We start from the raw sequence: 23,821 nt of genomic DNA, 5'->3' as shown, positions 1-23,821 counted from the left end.
AGAAAAAGTATCTCACCATTTCAGAAAAGGATGTCTTTCTTTGACCAAAAGAATGTCAGATGACCAGCACATGTCACATGTCCCCCGCTCCCACAGTGACAGCTTCTCCACTGGAGTCTTCTCTTCCCAGGCAGAAGCTGTCCTAGCATCTAGTTCTTGGGCTGACCTGTGGGGGAGGGGAAATGTTCCCGGGTGCTGGACCCTGTAAAGTTTCAGGAATCAAACACTGATAAGAGGAACTTTATAAGAGGAACCCACATGAGCACTGAGAGGGCCTCAGAAAGGAGGTTAGTGGGGAGGAGCCGTGGCAGGGGCTCATTGTGCATATTCTAGTTCAGCGTGTTACATAAGGTATAGTCATCAGAGGAGGAGGCTTCAACTGAGAAAACGTCTGTAGGCAAGCCTGTGGGCATTTACTTCATCAGTGATTGCTGGGGGAGGGCCCAGCCCACTACAGATAGTACCATCCCTGGTGGTCCTGGGTTCTGAAAGAAAGCAAGCTGAGCAAGCCATGAGGCGCCAGCCATGGCCTCTGCATCAGCTCCTGCCTCCAGCTCCTGCCCTATTTGTGATCTTCCTGTCCTGACTTCCTTCATCGATGCAGTGATGGGAAAGGCAAGCCAGACAAACCCTTGCCGCCTCCATTTGCTCTTGGCCATGGCGCTTCATCCCAGCAATACTAACTCTAATTAAGACATCGCCAGAGAAGAGGGGCTGGTTACTGTCGCCCTATGCAACCTGTCCTGACAGTCAGAGGAGAGGCTAGGCACAGCTTTCACATTCCCAGACAGCGTCACTTTAAACAAGTTTTTACGAGCTATCAGGCACATGTTGTACATTGCTTAAAATGTTCTTTAAACAATAGTCCCTTCCTTATTGTTTGCATGTGAACCAATTTGCCACAAATTCCTTAAGTGAGAAACAGACATTAAGTGATAAATTATGTGTAGAAATGAAATGTCCAATTTAGGAATTGTGAACAGCTAACGACAGAGAAATCAGAAACCGACTTGTCCTATAAGCTGGGATTTTTCAAGCTGTGCAGCTGCACTAAGAAAAAGAGAGGCCTGGAGATCCAGGTCAGGAAGCTCTCGCTGCCTGGCCCCGCCCCCTGGTGCAGGCGGTTGAACCAGACCCTCTTGTAGGCAAGGCCATCTGCTCTATCAGCTGAGCAAAATCCTCAGCCCCATAACTAAACAAGCTTGTTTAAGAAGTAGCCAACATGTTTCGTGGCTTCTGGACCCTTGATGTTGCTTCAGCAGTGGTAAATCTGTGTTCATACGTGACCTGTTTTTGAACCTCATAAAAACCTGCAGCTGTTTCTGCAGCTCTTAGAACACGTTGGACGCATTCCTGTGGAGGTGCTTTGGCAAGTTTGAGCAGAACCAAGAGGCGTTGTCTCTCTCCACTCACTCTGCCTGTATCACAATAGCAGACAAACACCCAACATCGTGGATGCTCAGAACCAACTTCACCTCTCACACTTTTTATGTGGTTTGAACGTCAAGTGTCCCCGATAGGCTCGTGTATCTTTTCAGATGATCAAGTTCTAGGCCAGCCTGGGCTACACAAGACCCTGTCTCAAAAAACCATGAAAACAAAACAAAAGAAAAAGCCCTCTATCATTGTAGAAGGCCCGGCGGTCCTTATGCCCACAGATAAGCCCTAGGTACTTAGAATGTTAAACATACCGGGTTGTTCCTTCAAAGGAACAGACGGAACCTGCTATCTGCCCAGAAGGCTAGAACAGACGTGGTTAATAACATGGTAACGTGTGCACTATTCGTGTGACTTAGATCACACCAGATCCTCCCCAGTTTATCCTGGGCTGGCTTCTCTCAGACTATACAGCCCATCTTTATGGAAGGTGTCACATGTACTTACAAAGAGTTTCAATGTAGTCACGTAGAATCTTTGTTTGGTTTAACTTGTGCTTTTACTGTGTACATGCAATTGAGTTGTCACCAGGAACTTTTCACCAAATTGTACTGTGCTTAAACATGACTAAAATAAAATACTTTGTTTGGGGTCAGACTCTCAGACACTGAATCAAGGACAGAACTACCTTCCTGCTTCGTGTGGGTCATTACTCTGCTAGTCGCGGTTGTCTTCCGTGAGCAGCACACCACAAAATTCTCAAAGCGAAGGCAGGCCCCTCCTCCAGCACCCACGCAGTAAACTGTCCCACGGGAGCTGTCCTAAATGGGGCTCCTGTCAAGATGGACGTCACAGCATCTCAGCCTGCAACCCTTACAGGAGCTGTCCACGGAGACGTATTGCTTCTGGAGTGATCCACAGTGGCGACACATTTCCTGCCTCAGCCTACAGCTTTCGTGAACACCACTGCAGGAGCTTTCCCACACGGCTGTCCACAGTGGCAGCACCTCCTCTCCAGCTTCCCGCCCTACCCAAAGCAGCCCCACAGAGATGGTGCCTCAGAAAACCTGGGAAGGACTCCTCTCTCTAACACAAGGGCCCCATGCAGGCAAAAGGGGTGGGGGGAGGGAAGCCACAGGAAAATCCACCAATCCCTAAGTGTCCCCAAACACCCACCAATCCCTGAACAGGAAAATCCACCAATCTCTGAGTCCCTCAAGCTCAGGACTTGAAATCCCACCAACCATCACTCTGGAAATCTCTGCCCTGAGAAGCTTGGCCCCCTCAGAAATCCTATATAAACACTGCCCTTTGTCCAGCTCTCTGTTGTCTGTTCCTGGAGCAGAGGACAACTATACCTAGCTTCATAACTCCACACCCTGGACCTTTCAATAAATCTCTTCCAAGAAATGTCCTGGAGCCGGGCGTGGTGGCGCACGCCTTTAATCCCAGCACTCGGGAGGCAGAGGCAGGCGGATTTCTGAGTTCGAGGCCAGCCTGGTCTACAAAGTGAGTGCCAGGACAGCCAGGGCTACACAGAGAAACCCTGTCTCGAAAAACCAAAAAAAAAAAAAAAAAAAAAAAAAAAAAAAAAAGAAATGTCCTGCCTTGTGTGACTCTCTCATCCGAAGAAGCGATGAAGAAGCAAAGAGGAGGGTAGGGGGCTGAGCTCTGGAGCATCTCAGCTCAGCTGGGGATACCCTCCCCCAGGAGCTGCAACGCCTTTGCTAAGGCTTCCTCTCAGAGCTGTGTGGTTCCTGGGCTTGCATGACTCAGGATGCCCTTCTAGTGGGAGACTGTCCCACCTCAGAGCTGTGTGATTCCTGGGCTCCCGTCTGAGCAGAAACACAGTGGTGTTCATAGAGACCCCCACAACCATATCCCAGTGATTTCTAAACCCTGAATAATATAGATCCTGCATATACCTTTGTTTGTGCATGCTTGGTCTCTCATTGGCCTGGGGCTCACCAATCATACCCATGCAGGCTAGCCACAGAGCTCTGGTGGTCCCTGCCTGATATTTTCTTTTTTCTCCTTTTCCCTCCCTCCCTCCCTCCCTCCCTCCCTCCCTTCCTTCCTCCCTCCCTTCCTTCCTTCCTTTTATTCTTTCTTTCATCTGTTTGGTTGTTTCGAGACAGGGTTTCTCTGTCCTGAAACTCACTCTGTAGACCAGGCTGGCCTCGAACTCAGAAATCCGCCTGCCTCTGCCTCCCAAGTGCTGGGATTAAAGGTATGCACCACCACTGCCTGGCAAAAATGTGTAGCCCAGGCTGGCCTCGAACTCCTCCTGTCTCTGCCTCCTTCAGTAAATCCTACTGGCATGTGCCACCACAACCAGCTCTTTTTTCTTTTTTGAGACAGGTGTTATTTTGTTGCCCAGACTGGTCTGGAATTGCTGTGTAGATTAGGCTGGCCTTAAACACACACCCTGTGTCTCTGCCTCTCTGCCTCTCTCTCTCTCTGCCTCTCTCTCTCTCTGCCTCTCTCTCTCTCTGCCTCTCTCTCTCTGCCTCTCTCTGCTCTGCCTCCTCTGCCTCTGCCTCCTCTGCCTCTGCCTCTGCCTCTGCCTCTGCCTCCTCTGCCTCTGCCTCTGCCTCTGCCTCTGCCTCTGCCTCTGCCTCTGCCTCTGCCTCTGCCTCTGCCTCTGCCTCTGCCTCTGCCTCTGCCTCTGCCTCTGCCTCTGCCTCTGCCTCTGCCTCTGCCTCTGCCTCTGCCTCTGCCTCTGCCTCTGCCTCTGCCTCTGCCTCTGCCTCTGCCTCTGCCTCTGCCTCTGGAATTAAGGCTAAGTGCCACCACACCTAGTCTACACCTGACATCTTGCATGTGTGTTTTGGATGGAAAAGTTCTCAAACTTATACAATAAGCACCTTAGTGACCCACCTCTGTCGCCAGCCCTGTTTTTGTTTTGTTTTGTTTTGTTTTTGCCTTTCACCTTCATACTTGGGTAAAGTTTGATTTGTGAACGAGACACAATTGGAGCTCAATAACAATAGCTAATAAGACAATTATAACAATGACCTATGATAAAACCCTGCACTTCAGAAGGATCCTATATAAAAATATATGAAACAGGGTCTCTTTGTGTTGCCTATTGGCTAAACTAAAAATGATTCTCCTGCCTCAGCTTCCCAAGTCTGTGTGGTGTGCCAGCACGCTGACTTCAAGGAGGTTTTCCCCTTGCAGTTATCTGAGATAGTATTTCTCTGTGGTCCAATCTGGTATCAAACTCACAGCAATCCTCTTGCCTTAGCCTGCTACGTGATGGGATTATAGGTGGATATGTCACCCCACTGGCTTCAGGGCCATTATTAAGTAAAATAAGTCACTTGAATACAAGTCCTCTGACATCATGACAGATAACCGGAGAAAGCAAGATCTTTTATCACTGTGACTCCCAAACGAGCAGCGTATACAGAATGGAAACACTGGGCAGATGGGTGACTCCCTTTCCAGCAAGAATCAGTGTCAGATCCCATCCGCGTGTAGAATGATGTACAATTTAAAACTTAAGAATTGCTTCTGGAGTTTCTCACTTAGGAGATGGTGGGACCTGGAGGTGGGGCCAGTAGGAGGGGTAAGACACTAAGGGCATGCTTTTGAAGAATATCTGAGGACTCTGGGTTTTCCTCTCTGTCTGCTTCCCTGTCACCATCTGCCCCCAGCCATTTATGTTCCTTGCCAGGAGCCCACAGCATCAAGGTCTGATGCTCTGAGCAGATACTTTCTGCTTTTAAGCAGTGTAGTTGAGGTACTTTAACTCAGTGACAGAACATGGTGCTGTAACACTTCCCAGATGAGGAGAGCGGCCTGGAAGAGAGCCGACACGCTGCAGCCCAATTCTGTTCCAGCAGCTCCTGTCTTAGTTTAAGAAAGAGCCTGTGTCTTGTCCACAGTTGTTGCCCAAGAGTTTGGTAACGGAAACTGAGCATCCAAGAGATATTGTGTTCGCTTCCTGTGGCTCTAGCACAGTGCCTGAGATAAGCATTAGAGCAAAAGTGCACTTGGGCTCACAGTTCTAGACGTTCCAACTGAAGGTCAGTGGGACTCATTGTTTTGGTCACTGGTAGGTTTGCCAGATGGTGGCACCAAGGAGCCTGTGACAGGCAAACAGGTATAAGGCTGAGTGCAGGAGACAGATCCCCCTGGGCACATCTGCAGTGACCTAGGGACCTCCCTGAGGACAGTGAGTGAGGAGTGGGTGTGGCTCACAGATAGAGATCCTACTTAGGATGTCCAAAGGCCTGGGTTCCCTCCCAACAGTCCAAACACGTTCATCCAAGCAAAATCTGGAAAGAAATAGAATGTACACAGCCAGGGAATCCCTCAGCCACTGTTGTTTTAGTGACTGCAAAAGAATGTGCAGAGGAAGGAGCAGACTTCACACCTAAATGAGAGTAAGTTCACAGTTTAACACCCAAGACTGGGTCTTCCCTCTTCCTCCTTCTCAGGGTTGGCTGGATCCAAAAGCCCATAAACTCGGCCCATCTGTGCTTGGGGCTCCCTGAGAATTGGCTAAGATGTCACATCCGGCCTCTTGCCACAAATTAAGACCAGCGGCTTTCAAATATGAAAGAATAACACCAAAAACTTTAATCTTTATAAAGTTAAGACCATCCATAAACTAGAGGTCCCTCCCTCTCCAGGGACCTGGGAGGCCTTCGGTGCCCAGATCCGGAGCACCCATTATCACCTTAGTAGGCCTGGGCCACAGGAGGGACTCAGGGACAGGGCACAGTGCAGCAGAAGGAAGTTCATCTGAGCACTACAATTATGCCCTCAAGAATCCTACTAGAGGAAAACGGGATGTGTGTGGTGTGCTTGTATATCAAAGAAGTTTAAAAACAACATGCTTGCTCTAAATTACTAATATGAAAATAGTTTCTGCCACTATTCAAAATAGTAGTAGATATGTAGTGTCTACTTTGAAAAATATATTTAAAGCTTACGTTGCTGTCCTTTTGGAAAAATTGGGCAGCAGCCAGGGATCATGGGGTGGGTTTTGTCAGGGCCAGGGGACCTGATGCACGCAGGAAGCTGGGCCATGGAGGGCAGTCCCCGGCATCAGCGCCCCGCAGGCCTATCGGCGGGCCCCAACAGCAGCTTGTCCATGCTGGAGTTCGCACTGTCCGCGGACTTGTCCGGCTCGGGAACGCAGGTGCAGCCCACCGGGATGGTGATGTAGTGTTCGGCGTACACAGAGCGGCCGCCCGCGCAGGCCGCCGTGCGCCGCAGCACCACGGCTGGAGAGAAGACCGGTGTGCTGCGAAAGCGGAAGTCCTCCTCCCCGTAGAGCCCGGTCAGGCAGCCTCGGCACAGGCAGTAGGCTTCCGGCAGGTACCTCGGAAAGCGAGCAGGGTCGTAGGAAATCCTGCAGACAGAGCGAGAGAGTGAGGCCGCAGCAGGAGCATCACTGTGAGTTCGCAGCCAGCTTGAGTTACATTGCAAGCCTGGCCAAATGAAGAAGGCCTGAGAAAGCTGGATCTGACAATGCAACCCGCAGTAAGCACCCTGGAAGGGCCTATCTGGAACACTAGGCTGTGAGCCCCGACCGGGAAAAGATTATGCTGCCATGGCACTTGACCTCTATCATTTCAGATGCTGAAGGCGGCATGAACCACCATCCCGAGTGCCTGTAAAACTACCCGCTGTTAAAATCACTAGCGCCCACACAGGTGACCACCGCATCAGGACAAGTAGTTCTCCTGAACTGCCATGTCAGTTCTGAGGAGCCATCTCTGTGATGCCAACTTCCAAGCCTACCAGGCTCTGCAGGTCTAGGTGTGTTCCCTACATGTACAAAAGGCCGTGAGGTGACTCTGTCCAGATGCACGCTCTCTAAAGGAGCTAAAGTAACATACAGCAGGGGCCAGGGATATTTGAAAAGTGAAAATGATGGGTTAAATTCCATCACTTTGATTTTTCTCCAACTCTTGCAAGTTTCAACTCAGATGCCAAATGTAAGTACTTCCGGGTCAGCCTGTGGCCAAATGTAAGTACTTCTGGGTTAGCCTGTGGCTAAAGAAGCCACCTACACAGCTACAGAAACCCAGGGGGTCCTCAGGGGGAACCTGGGACTCTTCTTGGTTGTCCCCTTGCAGAAGCAAGGGTCATCCCCACTGCTTGTGAGACTTCTATGTGCCTAAATTCACATCCACTAACCCATCCAACCAGAACACAGGCAATCCCTTATAGGTCTTTTCTTTCCTCTAGGCAGAGTTCTAGAGACCCTCATATCCATCGTCACAGTTTTGACCTTGGCTAACATGTCGAGAATCAGACACATCTGAAGACCCACTATGCACCAAACAGTGGCCTCTGAATCTAGTGAAGAAAATGGAAGCAGGATGGAGAGATGGAGAGGGGACAGGCTTGGAGATCTTTCTGTTCTAACCTGGGGATGTGAGGGAGGGGCAGTGGGCATGCCATTCCTGCAGAGTCGGTGCCCATCCAAGGACATCCTTACTACTAACGAGGGCACTTGCCAACAAAACAGCTCCACTCAGAGCACACATGCCATGGAGGGGAACTGGTCTGCAGAAAGCAGGCACTGGAGACGGTGGTGCTGTTTTGGGGAGAGGTACCTGGGGTCAGGAAGGCCTCCTGGGCATAGAACCGTTCAATTTCCCTTTCACACCGTTTCTAGGGACCAGAGAATGGTCTGAGTAAAAGCTGATGACTAGGGCGGAGACAAATGCAGTCTAAACAAACCCTACCTCTGCCCTTCGGTGCTCCCCTCCAGCACAAAGTCTGCAAACATCCACTTCTGAAGTCTGTTGTTCCCGTTTGCTCAGTTCCACCATCAGGAGTTTGGGAGCAGAATGAGCCTGGCGAGTCCTTGCTGGGACCCATCTGTCTCCTGACGCTCCCTCTCACTGAACATATGAAGGAGGAGGAAGTCCTAAATAGCTCGGATGCATAAGGTCTGCAATTATTTCCAACGTTTATCCAACACGTAGAACTCAGCTCAGTTCTATTCCAGGTAGCTGGAATCCAGGCAGAACACTTATGTACCACCCAAAGGTGTGTGGCAGAGGTGAGCACAAGTAATCACATGGACTGAGTGACCCAGAGTGAGAGGTAGAAGGGCATTTGGAGAAGAGGCCAGAGTCAGAGTTGGACAATGTGTCACAGAAGGGAGAGTACCAAGTGGGTGGCGTCAGAGAGGAGAGTGAGGCTGTGTCAGGAACTTAAACCATAGTCAAGGATTTGGATCGGACCCTGACAGGCTTCCCTGAGTGATGTGGTCCAGCAAGCAACACTTTAGAGAGATCCCTCGACTTCCTGGTAGAAGCTCGTGAGGGACAAAGAGGGAGATCTTGGTCTAGGATAGGGTTTGTAGTTAGATATGGGAGTGTGAGGGAGAAGGATGACGGTGGGAGACACCAGCTTTTGAATAGCAGGAAGTTTGAGTACAGAGACTAGTGCTCCAGGCTGAGAAAGGCAGAGCGGAGATGGGGCCACTCAGAATTTCAGTGAGGATGGAGCCAGCTCACCAGACAGATGGATAGAGAGGATGCTTCAGTCCACCTGCTGGAGCTATAACATAACACTAGAGACTGGGTAATTCATACAGAAGAGGACATTTATTTGGGTATGGTGGCACATCCCAGCGCCGGAGAGGTAGTGGCAGGAAGATCATGAGTTCAAGGTCAGAGTGGACAATATCGTATGGCTTGGTTTCAACCAAGAGATGTTTATTTAACATTTAGCTCAGTTGATTTTGGAGTCTTAGAAGCTCAAGAACATGGCATTCTCAAAGCATTTCACATGATGGGCAGATGGAGTGGCAAGACAGACCAGTCACTGCAGCTCAGATCCCTGTCATTATGAAGCTATTGATGCCAACATAAAGTGCTATGACCCAATCATTTCCCAAGCCCACCCCGAACAAACCATCAACACATGGACTCAATAAAGTGCTATGACCCAATCACTTCCCAAGCCCACCCCGAACAAACCATCAACACATGGACTCAAAGACCAAGCTTCTTCTTTCTTTCACTTTTCCTTTTCTTTGTTTTGTTTCGTTTTTTCAAGTTGGGGCTTTTCTGTGTAGCTGTGACATTTTTGGAACTCACTCTAGAGATCAGCTACCACCCAGTTTGTTTTGTTTTTATGAGACAAGGTGTCATTATATAGCCCTGGCCATACTGGAATGTGCTATGTAGACCAGGCTGGACTCAAATTCAGAAATATCGCCAGGTGTGTGATGGCACATATCTTTAATCTCAGCACTCAGGAGGCAGAAGCAGGTGGGTCTCTGTGAATTGAAGGCCAGCCTGGTCTACAGAGTGAGAGAGAGAAAGAGAGTTTTAGGACAGCCAGGGATACATGAAGAAACTTGTCTTGAAAAACAAACAAAAAAGACATCTGTCTCTGGCTTTTGAGTTGTGTGCCACCACTCCTAAGCTTGAAATTGCTTTTAAATGAAGAGCCAGAAAAAAAAAATTCAAAAAACATTGTTATTAAATCTCCCTCATGGGAGAGTCATGGAAATCTATGCCTGACTAACCACAGAGGGCATCAGAGTGAATGAACTAACAGTTGGTGTGTTGAGACACCATGGTCTGTGTGGCAACACCCTTGACATTTGGTGGTTGGTTCACCAATGGAGACTGATGATGACCCTGGATACCCTGGTGACCTGGGCAAGGATGTGGGACCTGTTTCTAAGATCACACAGATCTGTGGACAGGCAAGACCATGAGCATCAGGCATTGGGACCATAGCCAATTCCAGAGGAGGGTCTGGGAAATGCTACAGGGACCTGGAAGTTGAAGTATAGGCTTCGCTAAGAAGAGAGCCAGAGGAGGCTGCAGACACAATGCAGTGACACAAACCTGGACCAGAAAAGAGATGACTTGCAAAAAGTCCCATGGCTGGAGCGATGTGCATGAAGGTTAACACAGGACATGGGGGTGTGTATATGCATGAGTATGGAGGAGAGAATGACTGTGTGTGAGCATGTATGTGTGAACAAGAGGCATGGGAAAAGGTTGGGTGTGAGATATGAGCACACGTGTGTGTGTGTGTGCAGATGTGAGGCTATGCGAGCATGTATAGTACACAGCTGAACATATGGACATAAGCATGTTCGAATGTGTGAGCATGGGAGACTGAGAATATATGTATGTATGTGTTGAGTCTGTGAGTAAGACCATGAGAGCACATGTTCTCATGTATGTGTTGGCAGGCTAGGGAATCTGGTGGGTGGTAAGGGGTGTATAACAGCCCTGGAGCCAGTGCAGTGGACGGGAATTTAATCTCACAGCTCTCTGAATGTGGAAAGAAGACAGACCACCCAGCATCCAGAGAGGCTCCCAGAGAAGCCAAGGAACCTCTCAGAAGAACTACAAAGATGAGGCGCCTCTCTTTGACATATGTTTGCCCTGAGACCATCATCTATCCAATTCAATATCGACCAACATCCTGGGCATCCTTTGGGGACAGCCAGCACTCAGGTGTCACTCTGGTTAGTTTTCTATTCCAGCTTGGGTACCTGATAGGCTCATCCAACTAAAAATATCCACCCCAATACACCAGTTGGTCCCCAAGCCAATGTTTTCCCTTCTCCCTTGAAGCCTTTGGACTAAGGCCAGTGACAAGACACTCCCTTCTATCATACCACCTGCCACCTGGGAGAGAATGGAAGAACAAAGGGGATTTTCAAAATGTGCCTTTGACACCTAAATTATTTCCTCCAACAGGAAGATGCCCAACATAGAGACCAGATATGCCACTCATGGCAGTGGCTCTCACTCAGCTCAGAGGGACCAGCAGCACAGAAGGGGAAGTGGCCCCTGAGCTGGCAGATACCCAGCTTTCTGCCAAATCAAGAGAAATCACCAGCTCCGTGGAGAAGAACAAGGCCTCAGTCGGGACCCTTTCTCTTCCCAAACATGGAAATACAGCCCGGCAGAAACCACGCCTGGCCTCTGAGGCCAGTCTCCTGTCATCTGAGTCTGCTGAACACTGCCCTGTGCAAACTTGGCCTAGGACTTGGTTAAAACACATCAAGTTTTCCCCACTGACGAATCAGTGGCGTGGCCCTGGCTCTGGTGAGTGACAGCTGTCGGGGCTTAATCCAAGAACAAAGGACAAGCCCTCCAGAGATGATTAGAGGTGATGGAAGCTGAGCTCTTGGAGGAATTTAAGTGACAGCAGAGACAGAAAAAGAGCGCTGCCCCTGGGGCCTGGACACTGTAGGAAACAATTCTAAGCGGTCTGGAGGAGGAACTCCGAGAACAATGAACACATTCCGGAAGCAATCTGCCAATCTGCCACCTGAGGTGCGCTTGTGAGGGCCAAGGGTAGTCTGGCAGCCACTGGCACAGTCTCCCACTTCACAAAACATTTCCATTTCAAAGCAGCGGAGTCCTAGTAAGGCTGATTCCCTCTGGGCAACCCAAAGACCCCATTCCCAGGCTCCAAGCTGGGGGTCCTGGGGGGGGAGAGGGGAGAGGCATCTATGAGTAAGTGGGGACAAAATGGGCAGCCTGACTTCATGCATACAGGGGCAGTGAATTCAGCTCAGCACATTTTCCAGAAAAGGCAGACCTAAGTCCTGCAAAGAAAATGTTGGTACAGTCTAGTTGCCCATCACTGATGCTGCCTATTGAGGGAGGTGGCCTGACAGAAACGCTACCTCTCAAGTCTCCTGAAGGCCCTGAGACCAGGCTTGAGGCTCCAAGGTCTTGGGAATTTCCTCAAGCACGCGTATTCCTTTAGTCCGGTAACATCAGCACATCCAACCCAAAAAGCTCAGCTTAGCCCGAAACTCACAGGGAAGGAAAAGAAAGGCCCAGAGCCTCAGGACACGTCCCAGGGAGAATGAGGGGCTTGAGTCTCCAAGAGACTGGATGGGATTGAAAGACAGTGGGAAGGAAGTCCGGGATGGTGGGAAATAACCAGGGGTAAGCGGCTTCCCTCGGTAAAGCGAGCGAAGTTCCTCTGAGAAGGCCCTGTCAGTACAAGACAGGAGACAAAAGCGAGACTGCCGGCATGGAGTTTACAGAGCACATGTGTGGCTCTCACTGAAAATGGCGGGTTCTGGCAGAGTGTGGTGTGTGACACACCATGTCCATGTAGCACTCAGAAGGCTAAGGCAGGAAGACTGTAAGCTATAGGCCAGCCCGGGCTGCACTGAGTATGGGACCCTAGTTCCTGAGAGATGTGCCAATCATCTTGACTTGTTTGTTAGATAATTCACTCATGTATTGAAACCTTACACGTGGTGCTTCATGGATATGCAAAATTATTGTGCTAATAAAATTAACCTTAGAAGAATAGAAACAATTACGGTTTCCAGTCTTCTTGTCCGCCCTCAGAGTACACGGCTCTGTGCTTACTCGCTGACTGTCCAGTGAGTGACCTGCTCTGCTCACTTAAACAGGGCATCTTGTTGAATACACAGATATATGTCTGCATCAAGCAGCAGTGTCTGGCCACAGCTGCACTGGATGGCTAGCCAGTGTTACCACGGAGAGAGTGTAGCAGCTGGTGGCCAACAACTGGATGACACATTTTCCCAGTGCCCACCCGACCCTCGCTAACAGTAGTTCACACAGAAGGTCATTATGACCCGAGCTGGCACTGCCTCAGGGTGGCTGTAGGACTTAGTCATACTTCACTAGAGGCACATAAGTGAGTTTTTTAAAAATAGCAGCGCTCTTCCCTCACCCCTAGAGATTCTGAATTAATTGCTCTGGCGTGGAACCAAGATGTTGCTTTTTTTTGTTTTTTTGAAGAAGCCTCCCAGATCACTCTCACGGAGAGCTCTGTTCAGGCTGTTTGCTCTCCACATTTAAGAAAAGTGAAGCCAGACTTGATGGTGCACACCTGCATTCCCAGCATTTGGGAGGCTGAGGCAGGAGGATTGCCACAAGTCCGAGGTTAGCCTGGGCTATATAACAAGTCCCTGTCTCAAAACAAAAAGAAGGAATGACTTCAGGGTTTGACAGCTGGGTTCTTCTCTGTGGGAGAAGCTTTAGGCTCTATTCCCAGCATCGGGGTGGGCTTGGGGGGAAACTATCTAACCTTCCATTATATCTTTGGAATTAGCCCTGAAGCTGGGGTTGGCAGGAGTCATCACACAGGAAATCTCCCTGTACATAAACTACTGTCCGGTGCTCCAGGGCCTGGAGCAGTGGGCTCTGAGGGAAGCAGGGCTAACTGGGGACACTGGAGGCTACAAACAGTTTCTTCCCTCTAGGGGGAAGCTGTAGCCAGCAGGCCCATCGGCTCCTCCCTTCTTCCATTTGCTAAGGCCCCAGGGAGCCAAAGCACTGCAGTGTCTGCTGCCAAGATGCACTGAAAAACGAGTCTCTGGCCCCTAAAAGAAACCACTGTGCATTTCTCATGAAAGAGGACATGGAAAAACTCAGCAGGGATTGCAGCAGTCCTGAGTAGGACGCAGATCCCCTCAGCTTCACCTGGCCAGGGAGAGTTAGAGGTCAGTTCTTCTCTAGCTGCTGCCATCTGAACTTGGCAGAGCTGAGGCTGAGCCTGCGGCCGCTCCAGAGCAAATGTAGCTCTCCTACCAACGAACCAGCAAGCTCACCGCTACCAGCAGCAGGAAGGCTCACCTGCCCACCTTCCTCTCACACATGCGGGGAGATAGAGGTCCTAGAATGATGGCACCTGACTACCTGGGTCAGCCTTCACGGTAGTGACCACAGTGTAGTCTAGGGACACAGAATGTCCAGTCCCACACCTGGTACACAGTGACGGTCCAACCTGGGAATCCACTTATTCTGTGTAAAACCAATTCACCCAGTGGCCAAGTGAGATGACAGAGCATTAGGAAAGAATTTGGAAGTTCATGGTGGTGGTGGGGCCTTGCACAAGGAGAGAATGGAATGAGCCGGACAGCCCAGACTTCTCCAAGGCTTTCATTCTTTTGTCATGGCAAATGTGACTCTGAGCAGCTGGGAAGCATCTCTTCAAAGGAAAAACTCACTCATGCCCACAGGATGGCTAGGCTCTCCAGGGGAAGCTGCAGAATGTGGGTCCAGAACCATCTTTGATGTTCCCGACCTTGGAACAATGGGGGAGGAGGCTGGATGTGTGAGGGAGGAGCCCACCTGGTCTGTGGCGCCAGCTGTCACCCTGGAGGGGCAGTTCACAAATACCAGCCTCTGGCCCCTTCCTTCAACTCTAAGAGCCCCTGGTATTTTCTCCTTGACAACGCAGTAATTTGGGGAGATGTATCCTCTGTCCTCCACCTTTTTAATGTGCCACTTGTGGAGGACAATATCAGAAGGAATGTCACTTCGTGGCCCGTGTGGGACCGCCTGCATTTGCCCAAATCCTTCTGTTGGCACAGGCACCCACATTTTATTCAGGTGAAGAGCGTTGAAAGAGGTATCAGGAGTGAAATACTGTCATCCTCGCTGGCAGCTCTCTGCATGCTAAAGTAAAGCCCCAGCCCTGCGGAGCCAACCATCAAAGCCGACGGTAATCCGGGAACAATGCTCCATGACAATGTTTTTATTTTTATTCCCTGACAGGTGATAGATGCGGCAGAGCTGGCTGGGTTTTGAGAAGCCCACTGGGGGAAACTCAGCTTTGTCCTTGAGCAAAGCCAAGGTCATCTGTCCATTAAAATACATACATATATATGTATATGTATATATTCATGTGTATATATATAAGTTCATATGTATATACAAATTCATACACACACATATATGTGTGTGTGTGTATTATGTATATGAAAACACCAACATCTCTTACTGCTTGGAAAACAGTATATCTCCTTTTCTACAGTGACCAATAGGGATAAACAGCATTATGAAGACCCCCAGCCAGACCTAAGGCATTCTCTTGGGTGTTTGTCCCTCTTTTCCTAACAAACATTAGCCTAGTAAGCTGGTGTAGGAAGAACATAGTACCTGCACTACTGAGATAAATGCCAGCACATTAGATAAAACAGAATCTCCATCTTCCTGGAAGACAAAAGAGGTCTGTGACGTTGTCTCAAGGTCATTTGGAGCAACCCACAGCTACGGAGCAGAGACACAGGAAAGAGTGACCTTCCCAAGGCAAAGCTTAGTTATGAAAGGACCCTCCATCCCAAATTCCAAGGAGTTGAGAGGCCCTGGGCCACCATTTGGCAGGATGCTTGCCCTGTGCTGCCCCCTGTTGGTCAGTGGCGCCTCTGCAAAGAGTGATGGATTCCCTGGGTCCAGAACTCTGGTCAGTTTGCAGAATTCTGTACTCCAGCCTGAGGAAAAAAACAAAACAAAACAAAACAACAAACAAAGAAAAACAAAAAAACCTCTGAAAACGCATTACAGTGAGAGGTGTGTTTTTAAGTGGCAAATAGGAATGTTTTTAAAGGGTAGGTATTTTAAAGGGTAGAGGCTAGTCTCCTCTAACATTAAACTACAGATTCCTCTTAACCCTTAGCCACTAGATACCTTCCTGGAAACATGCCTCCCCGTGCCTAAAACTTCAGAGTTCATTGCTTATAAACTAAAGTTTAAGTTGTAAATTAGGTTCTCTAGGTTAGCTAAAAGAGTCAGTACTATAGTATGTGAATCTCAACACGTCATTGATTTTGAGATTCATGCTTCTCGTGAGGAGATGCAGTGTCTACATGAGATGAACTGAGTAAGGCTAGTGTGCAGAGTCACTTGTACAAGGGTCACTTGTACACAGCATGGCAGTACTGGGATGCCACTGTGACAGCTGAGATGGTTACTGTGTGACTGTGTGGCTGGGCTGCAGAGAGGGCAGAGCGCACAGTGTGTTTACACTGCGCAAAGCGGTAGTTCAAGTCCCAGAAGGACAAGATTTCATGGCACTGCTGAGGTTGCCTGCGTTTGAAACATATGGGTTTCTGGAATTCTCCCTTTAGTATTCTCAGGTCACAGTTGGCCCTGGGTAATTCAAGTCACGGGGAAGGAGGAGGGAGGTGGAGGCCACAGTGCCTTGATTTCCTTACCACTCTCCAACATTACATGCTTTGATGTTTAAGTCAGCGTAATGCTATGTAGGCCAAGAGCCTCAAAAACATGATCCTCCTGCCTCAGCCTCCTGAAAGCTGGATGGTGGGTGTGTGTCATACCACCTTACTGCCTCTGATTTTTAACTTATTTTCTCTCTTTCTTCCTTCCTTTCTTTCTTCCTTCCTTTCTTTCTTCCTTCCTTCCTTCCTTCCTTCCTTCCTTTCTTTCTTTCTTTCTTTCTTTCTTTCTTTCTTTCTTTCTTTCTTTCTTTCTTTCTTTCTTTCTTTCAAGATTTACTGGGCAGAAAGAGGTGTGAACAGTATCAGCGCTTATATCAGCATTTGGGGCCAGTGGTTCCCCTTGTTCCGGTAAAGGCCCTGTAAAACCCTTGTTAACATTTGATGGGTAAATGTGGCCTTAGGTTTGGGGAAGATGGAATAACTAATTGACATCTCACAGGATAAGAGGGTTGCTTAGATGAGCCATCCTTTCTGTTGGCCTGGCCTTTCCTTCTATGCCTCTATAAATCAGCACCCACAGAGAGCAGACCACAGCATGTCAGAGCCCAAGTTCACCCGGAATGCCTGGGCCATCACTGGGCAGGGGTAACCTTGACTGCTCACTAGTATAGTAACTGGAGGCCGTATGAACTGCATCAGTACATTTAGAGAGACGTTTCTCCATACACTGAAACTATGCTACGGGCCTATAGGCAGATGCTCAAGTGATTCCTTAATCCCTTGCTAAGTTACATCTTCAAACATCTTGGTGGTTCACATGTCTGTTTTAAAGTCACCTGTCCTTTCCAACCTTTGCTCTCAGTACTGTTCCACTGAGATGTTTGAAGAGGTGGCAGGGCCACCCTCAACAGGGTGGCACAGGGCAGCCAGGGTGTTCACGACAGGGTGGGCTATAAAAAGTCATCACAGCCCAGGTGCTGGCTGAAGCAAATGGAATTTCTTCCTGTGGAGAACTCTGGAATGCAGAACTTTGAACTTGGAAGTTGCCTTGGAAAAAAGGAAAGTCAAGAGCATATGAACCCACCTCAGGCTTCCAGAACAGTACACACACAAAAGAATGCTTGCAAGGGATTAAGGGGTCACCTCAGCATCTGCCCACAGGCCTGTGACATTTACTCACAGTTGGTCACCAAGAGCCAACAAATTTGTTTGTTGTGAAATAAATTTAGATGTAGGCTCTTTTTTGATGTTGTTTTTGTTTGTTTTTTTGTTTTTTCGAGACAGGGTTTCTCTGTATAGCCCTAACTGTCCTGGAACTCACTTTGTAGACCAGGCTGGCCTTGAACTCAGAAATCCACCTGCCTCTGCCTCCCGAGTGCTGGGATTAAAGGTGTGCACCACACCTGGCTAGATGTAGGCTCTTAGAGGAGGAAAGGGTATATAAAAACGAAACAATGCCTCAAAATAAGCTATTTTGCATTATTCATATCCTAGAGAAAATATATTTTTAGCCCTCTACTATAAGAATAAACAAGCTAAAATTGCTTCGAGTACCGGCAGGTGTTTATCTTTGGGGTGTCATCATACAAGCTGGTGTGTCTTTACGCGGTAATAACCTCCAGTGTCCCGGCAGTACATTTCGGAATATATTAAGTTGCTGTTTAAAAAATGTGCCTGAGCAATCAAGTTGATTTATTTTTGGCATTTTTGTTCTTGAAGTGAAGGAGAAACAAACATATTATGCCACAAGGTAAATGAGAAAATATTTTTATGTTCTGGGAGATGAATGATGCTTTCCTAATAACAGACCAGGAGCTGGATGGAGGAAGTCTGAGGTGCCCCATATTCCAGGTCTACTATTTTGGGTCTTTCACCTGGTCATAATCTCTTACAGTCTGAGCTGTGACGGTCATCAGAGTGCAGCCCGACAGCAACGGAGCCACAGGCCTCTAAGAACCCCACCTCACTGTCTACAGCACCCCTTCTGTGAGCCCCCGGCCCCTTCAAACAGAGACTCTGGCTGTCTCTCCAAGGCTGAAACTTTGTTTCTGCAGCTTCTGCCTTTTCCTCATGCTTGGGAAACTTCCCTTCTCTCTGTTAACAAAGACAACATCTTTAGTTGGCACAGTCGCACAGGTCTGTAGTCCCAGATACTCGGAAAGCTGAGACAGGAGGATCACTTAAACTCAGGAGTTTGAGACCAGCCCAAGCAACATAGTGAGACCCTCACTATGCAGGTAGGTGTGGCACCTCAGCCTTTAGTTCCGGTGCTCTATGAGTTCCAGACCAGCTGGGACTATTGAGACCCTGGCTCAAAGAAAGGAAGGAAGGGAGGGAGGGAGGGAGGGAGGGAGGGAGGGAGAGAGAGAGGGAGGGAGGGAGGGAGGGAGGGTAGGTGGCTACTATTATGTATGTGTTATGTTAATTTCTCTTTGAGCACAAATGTGGCAGGTGCTGATCAGAACCTTTCCCTTCATGGAGGGCGACTGATCTACTTAAGTGATCTGAAAGCTATCTCCTCCTTCATTGCTGTTTTATGCAACTCCCTATTTCTTGGTGGATATCGCGATGCCTTCCACCCTTGCCACTACAGCAATGACTAATGTCCTTTCCCACCAGTCATTTGGTGTGTGGACACCTGGGTTTGCAGGAGAGATGCTTGTAAGCAGATTCATTGGGTCAGAGTGATAATGACTGATACTGAGCCAGGCACAGGGGTGCACCTGCAACCTCAGGAGGTGGAGGCAGGAGATCACTTTAGCCCAGAGCATGAAGCCAGCAAGATCCCTTCTCAAGACATATTTTTGATAATTACAGTCCCTGTTTCCTCCTTCCCAAGTCATCCCAATTCACACCCCTCGGCTGTGCCAGGATGTCGGCTTCCTTCTTCCCCCGCCTTTGTCAAAGCAGCTCCCCGATGGCTGCACAGAACAGTTTCTCGCTGTGGTTTCCATGTGTTTTGCTCCCTTGACTGCAGTAATCAGCTCTTCACTGAGAGAGAGTCAGACCACGTGGTTTTCCTTCCCTGCATGTGCCCTGACCTTGGCCCACCTTCCCATGATGTCACTGGCTTTATTGGTTTGTGGGAGCTCATTGGGAAAGGAGCCCTTAGTGACATGAGTTGCCCTGCACTCTTTTATTTCCACAAGACAGCACAGCATGTAATTATGTAACCACGTTTCTTGGTCTTATCTTTTATGATGTCTGGGGCTGTGAGCTACTAAACAAGCCTCCTCCACACCAAGATTATAAATAAAATTGTTCGTGTTTTTTCTTCCTCTTTGTGGCCTTATTTTTCACACTTAAATCTTCCAATCATCTGGAATTTGTTGTCACACAGGAGCAAGATCCAACCATATTTTCTTCCAACTGGAGACCCAGCTGTCCTAAAACCAAACAGCCAGCCGATAGCTCGGTGCCTGCTTTAAAACCTGAATTCCACCTACAGTGATCTTTCTTGTGCTGTGGTATTTCTGACTCTACATCTGTTTTCCTACCCATCTTCCTGAGCTTCTACTTTGCCTATAGGGATGTGGGCATCTCAGGCCTCCATCCCCATAGGAGACGGCTCTAGGAATCTAGAAGAAAAGCAAGTTCCCCAGACATTCAGGAACCACACTTGCAGTGGTGTCGGATATGCACAGGACCTCTCATACTCTCCTGTAGACTTCAGCCATCTCTCCAGGCTTACAATGTGACCTGACCTAGCCATGCTCTGTATGCTGCTGTGCCCTTGGGAGTCATGATGGGAGAGACTGCACACTCTGCCACGCAAGCTTTCTCAGATAATCTTGCAATGCAGTCGGTTGGCTCTGTGGATGCACAATCCGCAGATCAGAAGAAGGTTGAGAGCACCACCTCTGCAGCTGGTACTAAATCCTGCATCTGAGCTGGTGGGATTTGTGCAACCCTCTCATAGGTGAGCCTCTGCACTTCCTGGAATGCACTTCCCTCCCTCTTTCCTTCCTCTTGCTCCGGCCTGCTCGCTCTGGCCCACAGGGTTTTTTTTTTTTTGTTTTGTTTTTGTTTTTTCTTATTCAGATCCCATAGATCTCATTATGGGTGGCTGTGAGCCACCAATGTGGTTGCTGGGATTTGAACTCATGACCTCCAGAAGAATAGTCAGTGCTCTTAACCACTGAGCCCTGGAATGCACTTTTTCTACCCTCTTTAACTCAGGAGGTGAGTGACAATGGAGGAAGTGCCCAGAGAGGCAGGAACCAGGGCTGGCTTCAACAGCATCTGCAACAATGGCCCTGCATGGTCCCCTGAAGCCTAGCTTCCTTCTAGTCAGCATAAGCTACCTGACCCCCCATTTTTTCACAGGGAAGATGGGGGTGATAACTCACCACTGCTGTGAAGACTGAATGGGATAAACAAGGGGCCTGAAGCTATGTGATCTGTGAGTGGTAGATGGGAACAGTCCCCCCTTCAGTCACCTCAAGTATGGGGGGGTCACCAACCACTTCCCTCCATGCCCCTTCCCTGCTTTCAGATGTGTCCATGGAAGAAACAAGTTCCTGCATCAGGACCAGCTTAACCTCCCATGTAGGATGCTGAGTGGAGGATCTCTAGCCCCCCCCCTTCTCTCCCCCCCCCCATCTCTTGAGTCCTTGTCACCTGTCCCTCCCAAAGGCAGTAAGACTCAACAAGCTCAAGACTTAACTCCATCTTCAAACATCTTTTACAGACTCTGCTCTGCAGCCTTGGTCAGAACCGTAGGAGACATGCCTAGAGAGAGAGGACTTGAGACTTGCTGTGTGTTACCTGTGTGTGTTTTGGCCAGCCTCAACTCCAACACTGTGTCCCTGTACAGAGCTGGGATTTGTTACAGAGGGTCCCCCATATGGGCCCACTTCCACGTGGGTGGAGCTGTGAGAAGGGTGCACCACAGGTGGGCTTTGCCTGAAGAGCAGCCAGGTCAAGGGCTGGGTACCTGGGGGAGGGGCTACTGCTCAAGGGAAGATTGGCCCCAGCCTTGACCCAGGACATAGTTCACACCCCTGATGCCCCCCACCCCCTTCCTGCTACTCAGCCAGCCACTCAGCCAGCCCTTCCTTTTCAGTATCCTTGTTCCTGTCCTGTCTCTTTCCACTCTGCTGCCTCAGCTGAGGCCCTCATTGTCTCCTGGAAGCGCCACAGCATGCTTGCTGGGCCATACATCTCTTACTTGCTACAGTTTGTAACTTAAGTCATCCCTCGTCATCGTCCCCCCCCCCCCCACGTCATCCCGAGCCCCCCCCCTCCCCCGTGGCAAAGGCTTGCTCTCAGGGTGCTGCTAATGGAAGGTTGTGGAGCCTCTGAAGGTGAGACCCAGCTGCTGGAGGCCTTTGGGTCACTAAGTGTGCTCACGGAGGAGACTGTGATACTGTGACCACTTCCTTTTTCTCTTTCTCGCTTCTCAGTAATGAGGTTTTGCTTTGCCACATGCCCCTTATACACTGCCACCTGGTACCCCACTAGAAGCCTAAAGCAACAGGTCTGCCTGATCATAGACCGGCATCTCTAAAACTGAACCAACCCTTTTTTTCTTTTTCACTTTATTATCTCAGCTGTTTGTTTTTATGACTTATTTCCTTATTTTGTGTATCAGGTGGTCACCTTGTATGTGGAGGCCAGAGGACACTTGCTTGGCGTCTATTCTCTCTCTCTATTGTGTGGGTTCTGGGAATCAAACTTTAGGTCCTTAGGCTTGCCAGCAAGCACTTTTATCTGATGAGTTAACCTGTTGGCCCAGGTATTTGTTACGGTAAAGGCCAACTGACTAATAACATCTTCTCTGGAATACAGGAGGGGATCACTGTACAGCTTTAGAAATCAAGAAACATGTATTTCCAATACTCAGAAGGATCTCTGTGAGTTCGAGACTAGGTTGGTCTACACAGAGAGTTCTGAGACAGCCAGGGCTACATAAAGAGACTCTGACTCAAAACAACCAACCAAACAATATGCTACTGGGGTGGGATGCAGCTTGGTGGTGGAACACTTCCTAGCAAATCTGAGGCCCTAGGTTCCATCTCCACCATGACAAGACAAACAACCACAAAGCCCCTCTGGTAGCTCTCTGTAGACACTACATTCTTCCTCTCCTCTGCCCACACAGTCCTTACCTAGAGTTCACCCCCATCCTGGAAAGGCTCTCGTCCAAGGTGCCTGCCTATCTTTCTCATCTACAGGGTGGAGTGAGGGCTCCCTCATCCGTGCTACTTATGCATCCTGTTACGGGCATCTGCCCAGGCCACTGTGGTCACGCTCTTTCTCCACATCCCCACACTTCCTGTGGGCATGCTCTTCTTTTGACACACCACCTGGATTGGGCCATCCTCAGAATCTTGCCCATTCTCCACAAGACTTGAATGTCACTTTCTCCTTCAAAGGGGTGTTCTCTTCCTCCCTCAACTTCAGGCTACCTCACGCTGGGAACTTTGCTTCTCACCTGAGGTTCTGTCCCCATATTGGCTTCCCCAGACACTCTCAGAGGGCGTGCCTCTTAGCTCTCGGTGCCCCAGCACTTCTAGATTACACTCCTACAGGCCTCCTGTAAAAAAGGGTCATGTGGCCTGGTTCCTCATGGTGTATCTGGCAGAGAATTGGTATTTATTGCATAACAAATACTGAAGCAGCATTTCTTCAAAGAACGTGACAGACCTTTGTAGAAACCAATCGCTCCCAATTTAGTTATCCCATCTGCCTCTCCTAGCCCCTCCCTGAGCTCTAGGACCAGTAGACACCGGCCTTACCTGGCCTGCCTCCCGTGGTTCATCCCAGTAGTTCCACCCGGCCCCACCCATCACCTCGGCCCGCTCCTCAGACCCCGCCCCTCGGGCGCCACTGCATCTCCATAGCATCACCCCACGGTCCTGACACTCCCCTCCGGCTCCAACCGACCCCACCCGATCCCCCTTACCACCCCTTCCTTCAAGCACTGTTCACCTATACCGCTCCAGTGGCAGCCGGGCCCCGCCCAGGCCCCACCCGACCCCGCCCACCCACGTGCTCCGCCCCGCCCTCCAACGGACTCCACCCTGCCCCACCCACCTGTTCTGCAGGCCCCGCCCCTCCCCTCGGGCCCGCTCACCTGTACGCCCAGGGCGACACGCTGCGCAGGTTGGTGGGCGGCCGGAAGCGGCGGTCGGCGGCCCTGCCCCCGGCCGGGCAGCTGGCATTGCGCGCCTGCTCGCGCGGCCCGAGCTGCAGCGTGTGGTGGAAGGCGCTGAGCACGCCGGCCGCCAGCCGCCCGTACAGTTGCTCCAGGAGCTCCTCCGGCCGGTCCGCGCAGTCCCGCGGCCGCGCCGGGCGCCTCCCGGTCCTCAGCGCGCCCGCCGCGCGGCCCGGCGCCAGTGCCAGCAGGAAGCCGACCGCGAGCATCCAGACCTGCGGGACAGGCCGAGCTCAGCGTCGCGGGACCCGCCCGGCGCTCCGCACACCGTGAGGCCCTCCCCGAGCATGGGCGCCGCGCGGGCCGGCCCCCGAGCGCCGTCCCCGCCCGCCCGCCGCCCGCGCGGTCCCCGGGGCCCGGCCCGCCGCCGGCCC

General features: G+C 50.1%; 1 protein-coding gene across 1 annotated transcript; it reads right to left on the bottom strand.

The window, feature by feature from the left end:
• Positions 1–5,999: 5,999 nt before the first annotated feature.
• On the bottom strand, positions 6,000–23,817 carry Il17d (interleukin 17D). Its single transcript, XM_021182594.3, has 2 exons — positions 23,367–23,817; positions 6,000–6,745 (listed from the first exon to the last, which is right to left on the bottom strand). The coding sequence occupies exons 1-2, from the start codon at positions 23,654–23,656 to the stop codon at positions 6,439–6,441; spliced, it is 597 nt and encodes a 198-aa protein (XP_021038253.2). The 5' UTR covers positions 23,657–23,817; the 3' UTR covers positions 6,000–6,438.
• Between the last annotated feature and the right edge of the window lie 4 nt (positions 23,818–23,821).

This window comes from Mus caroli, unplaced genomic scaffold (assembly GCF_978045245.1).
Source record: "Mus caroli unplaced genomic scaffold, Mus_caroli_1 scaffold_12, whole genome shotgun sequence".
In the NCBI taxonomy this organism is placed as follows: domain Eukaryota; kingdom Metazoa; phylum Chordata; class Mammalia; order Rodentia; family Muridae; genus Mus; species Mus caroli.
The sequence above is the reverse complement of the archived record's forward strand: the minus strand, read 5'-3'. Positions and strand labels throughout refer to the sequence as shown.

What these genes read in the sequence shown, in the direction of transcription:
- Il17d (XM_021182594.3), bottom strand. Translation starts at nt 23,656, where the DNA reads ATGCTCGCGGTCGGCTTCCTGCTGGCACTGGCGCCGGGCCGCGCGGCG. An exon ending in GTGTCGCCCTGGGCGTACAG is followed by an intron (nt 6,746 to 23,366) that starts GTGAGCGGGCCC and finishes CTCTGTCTGCAG; the next exon opens with GATTTCCTACGACCCTGCTC.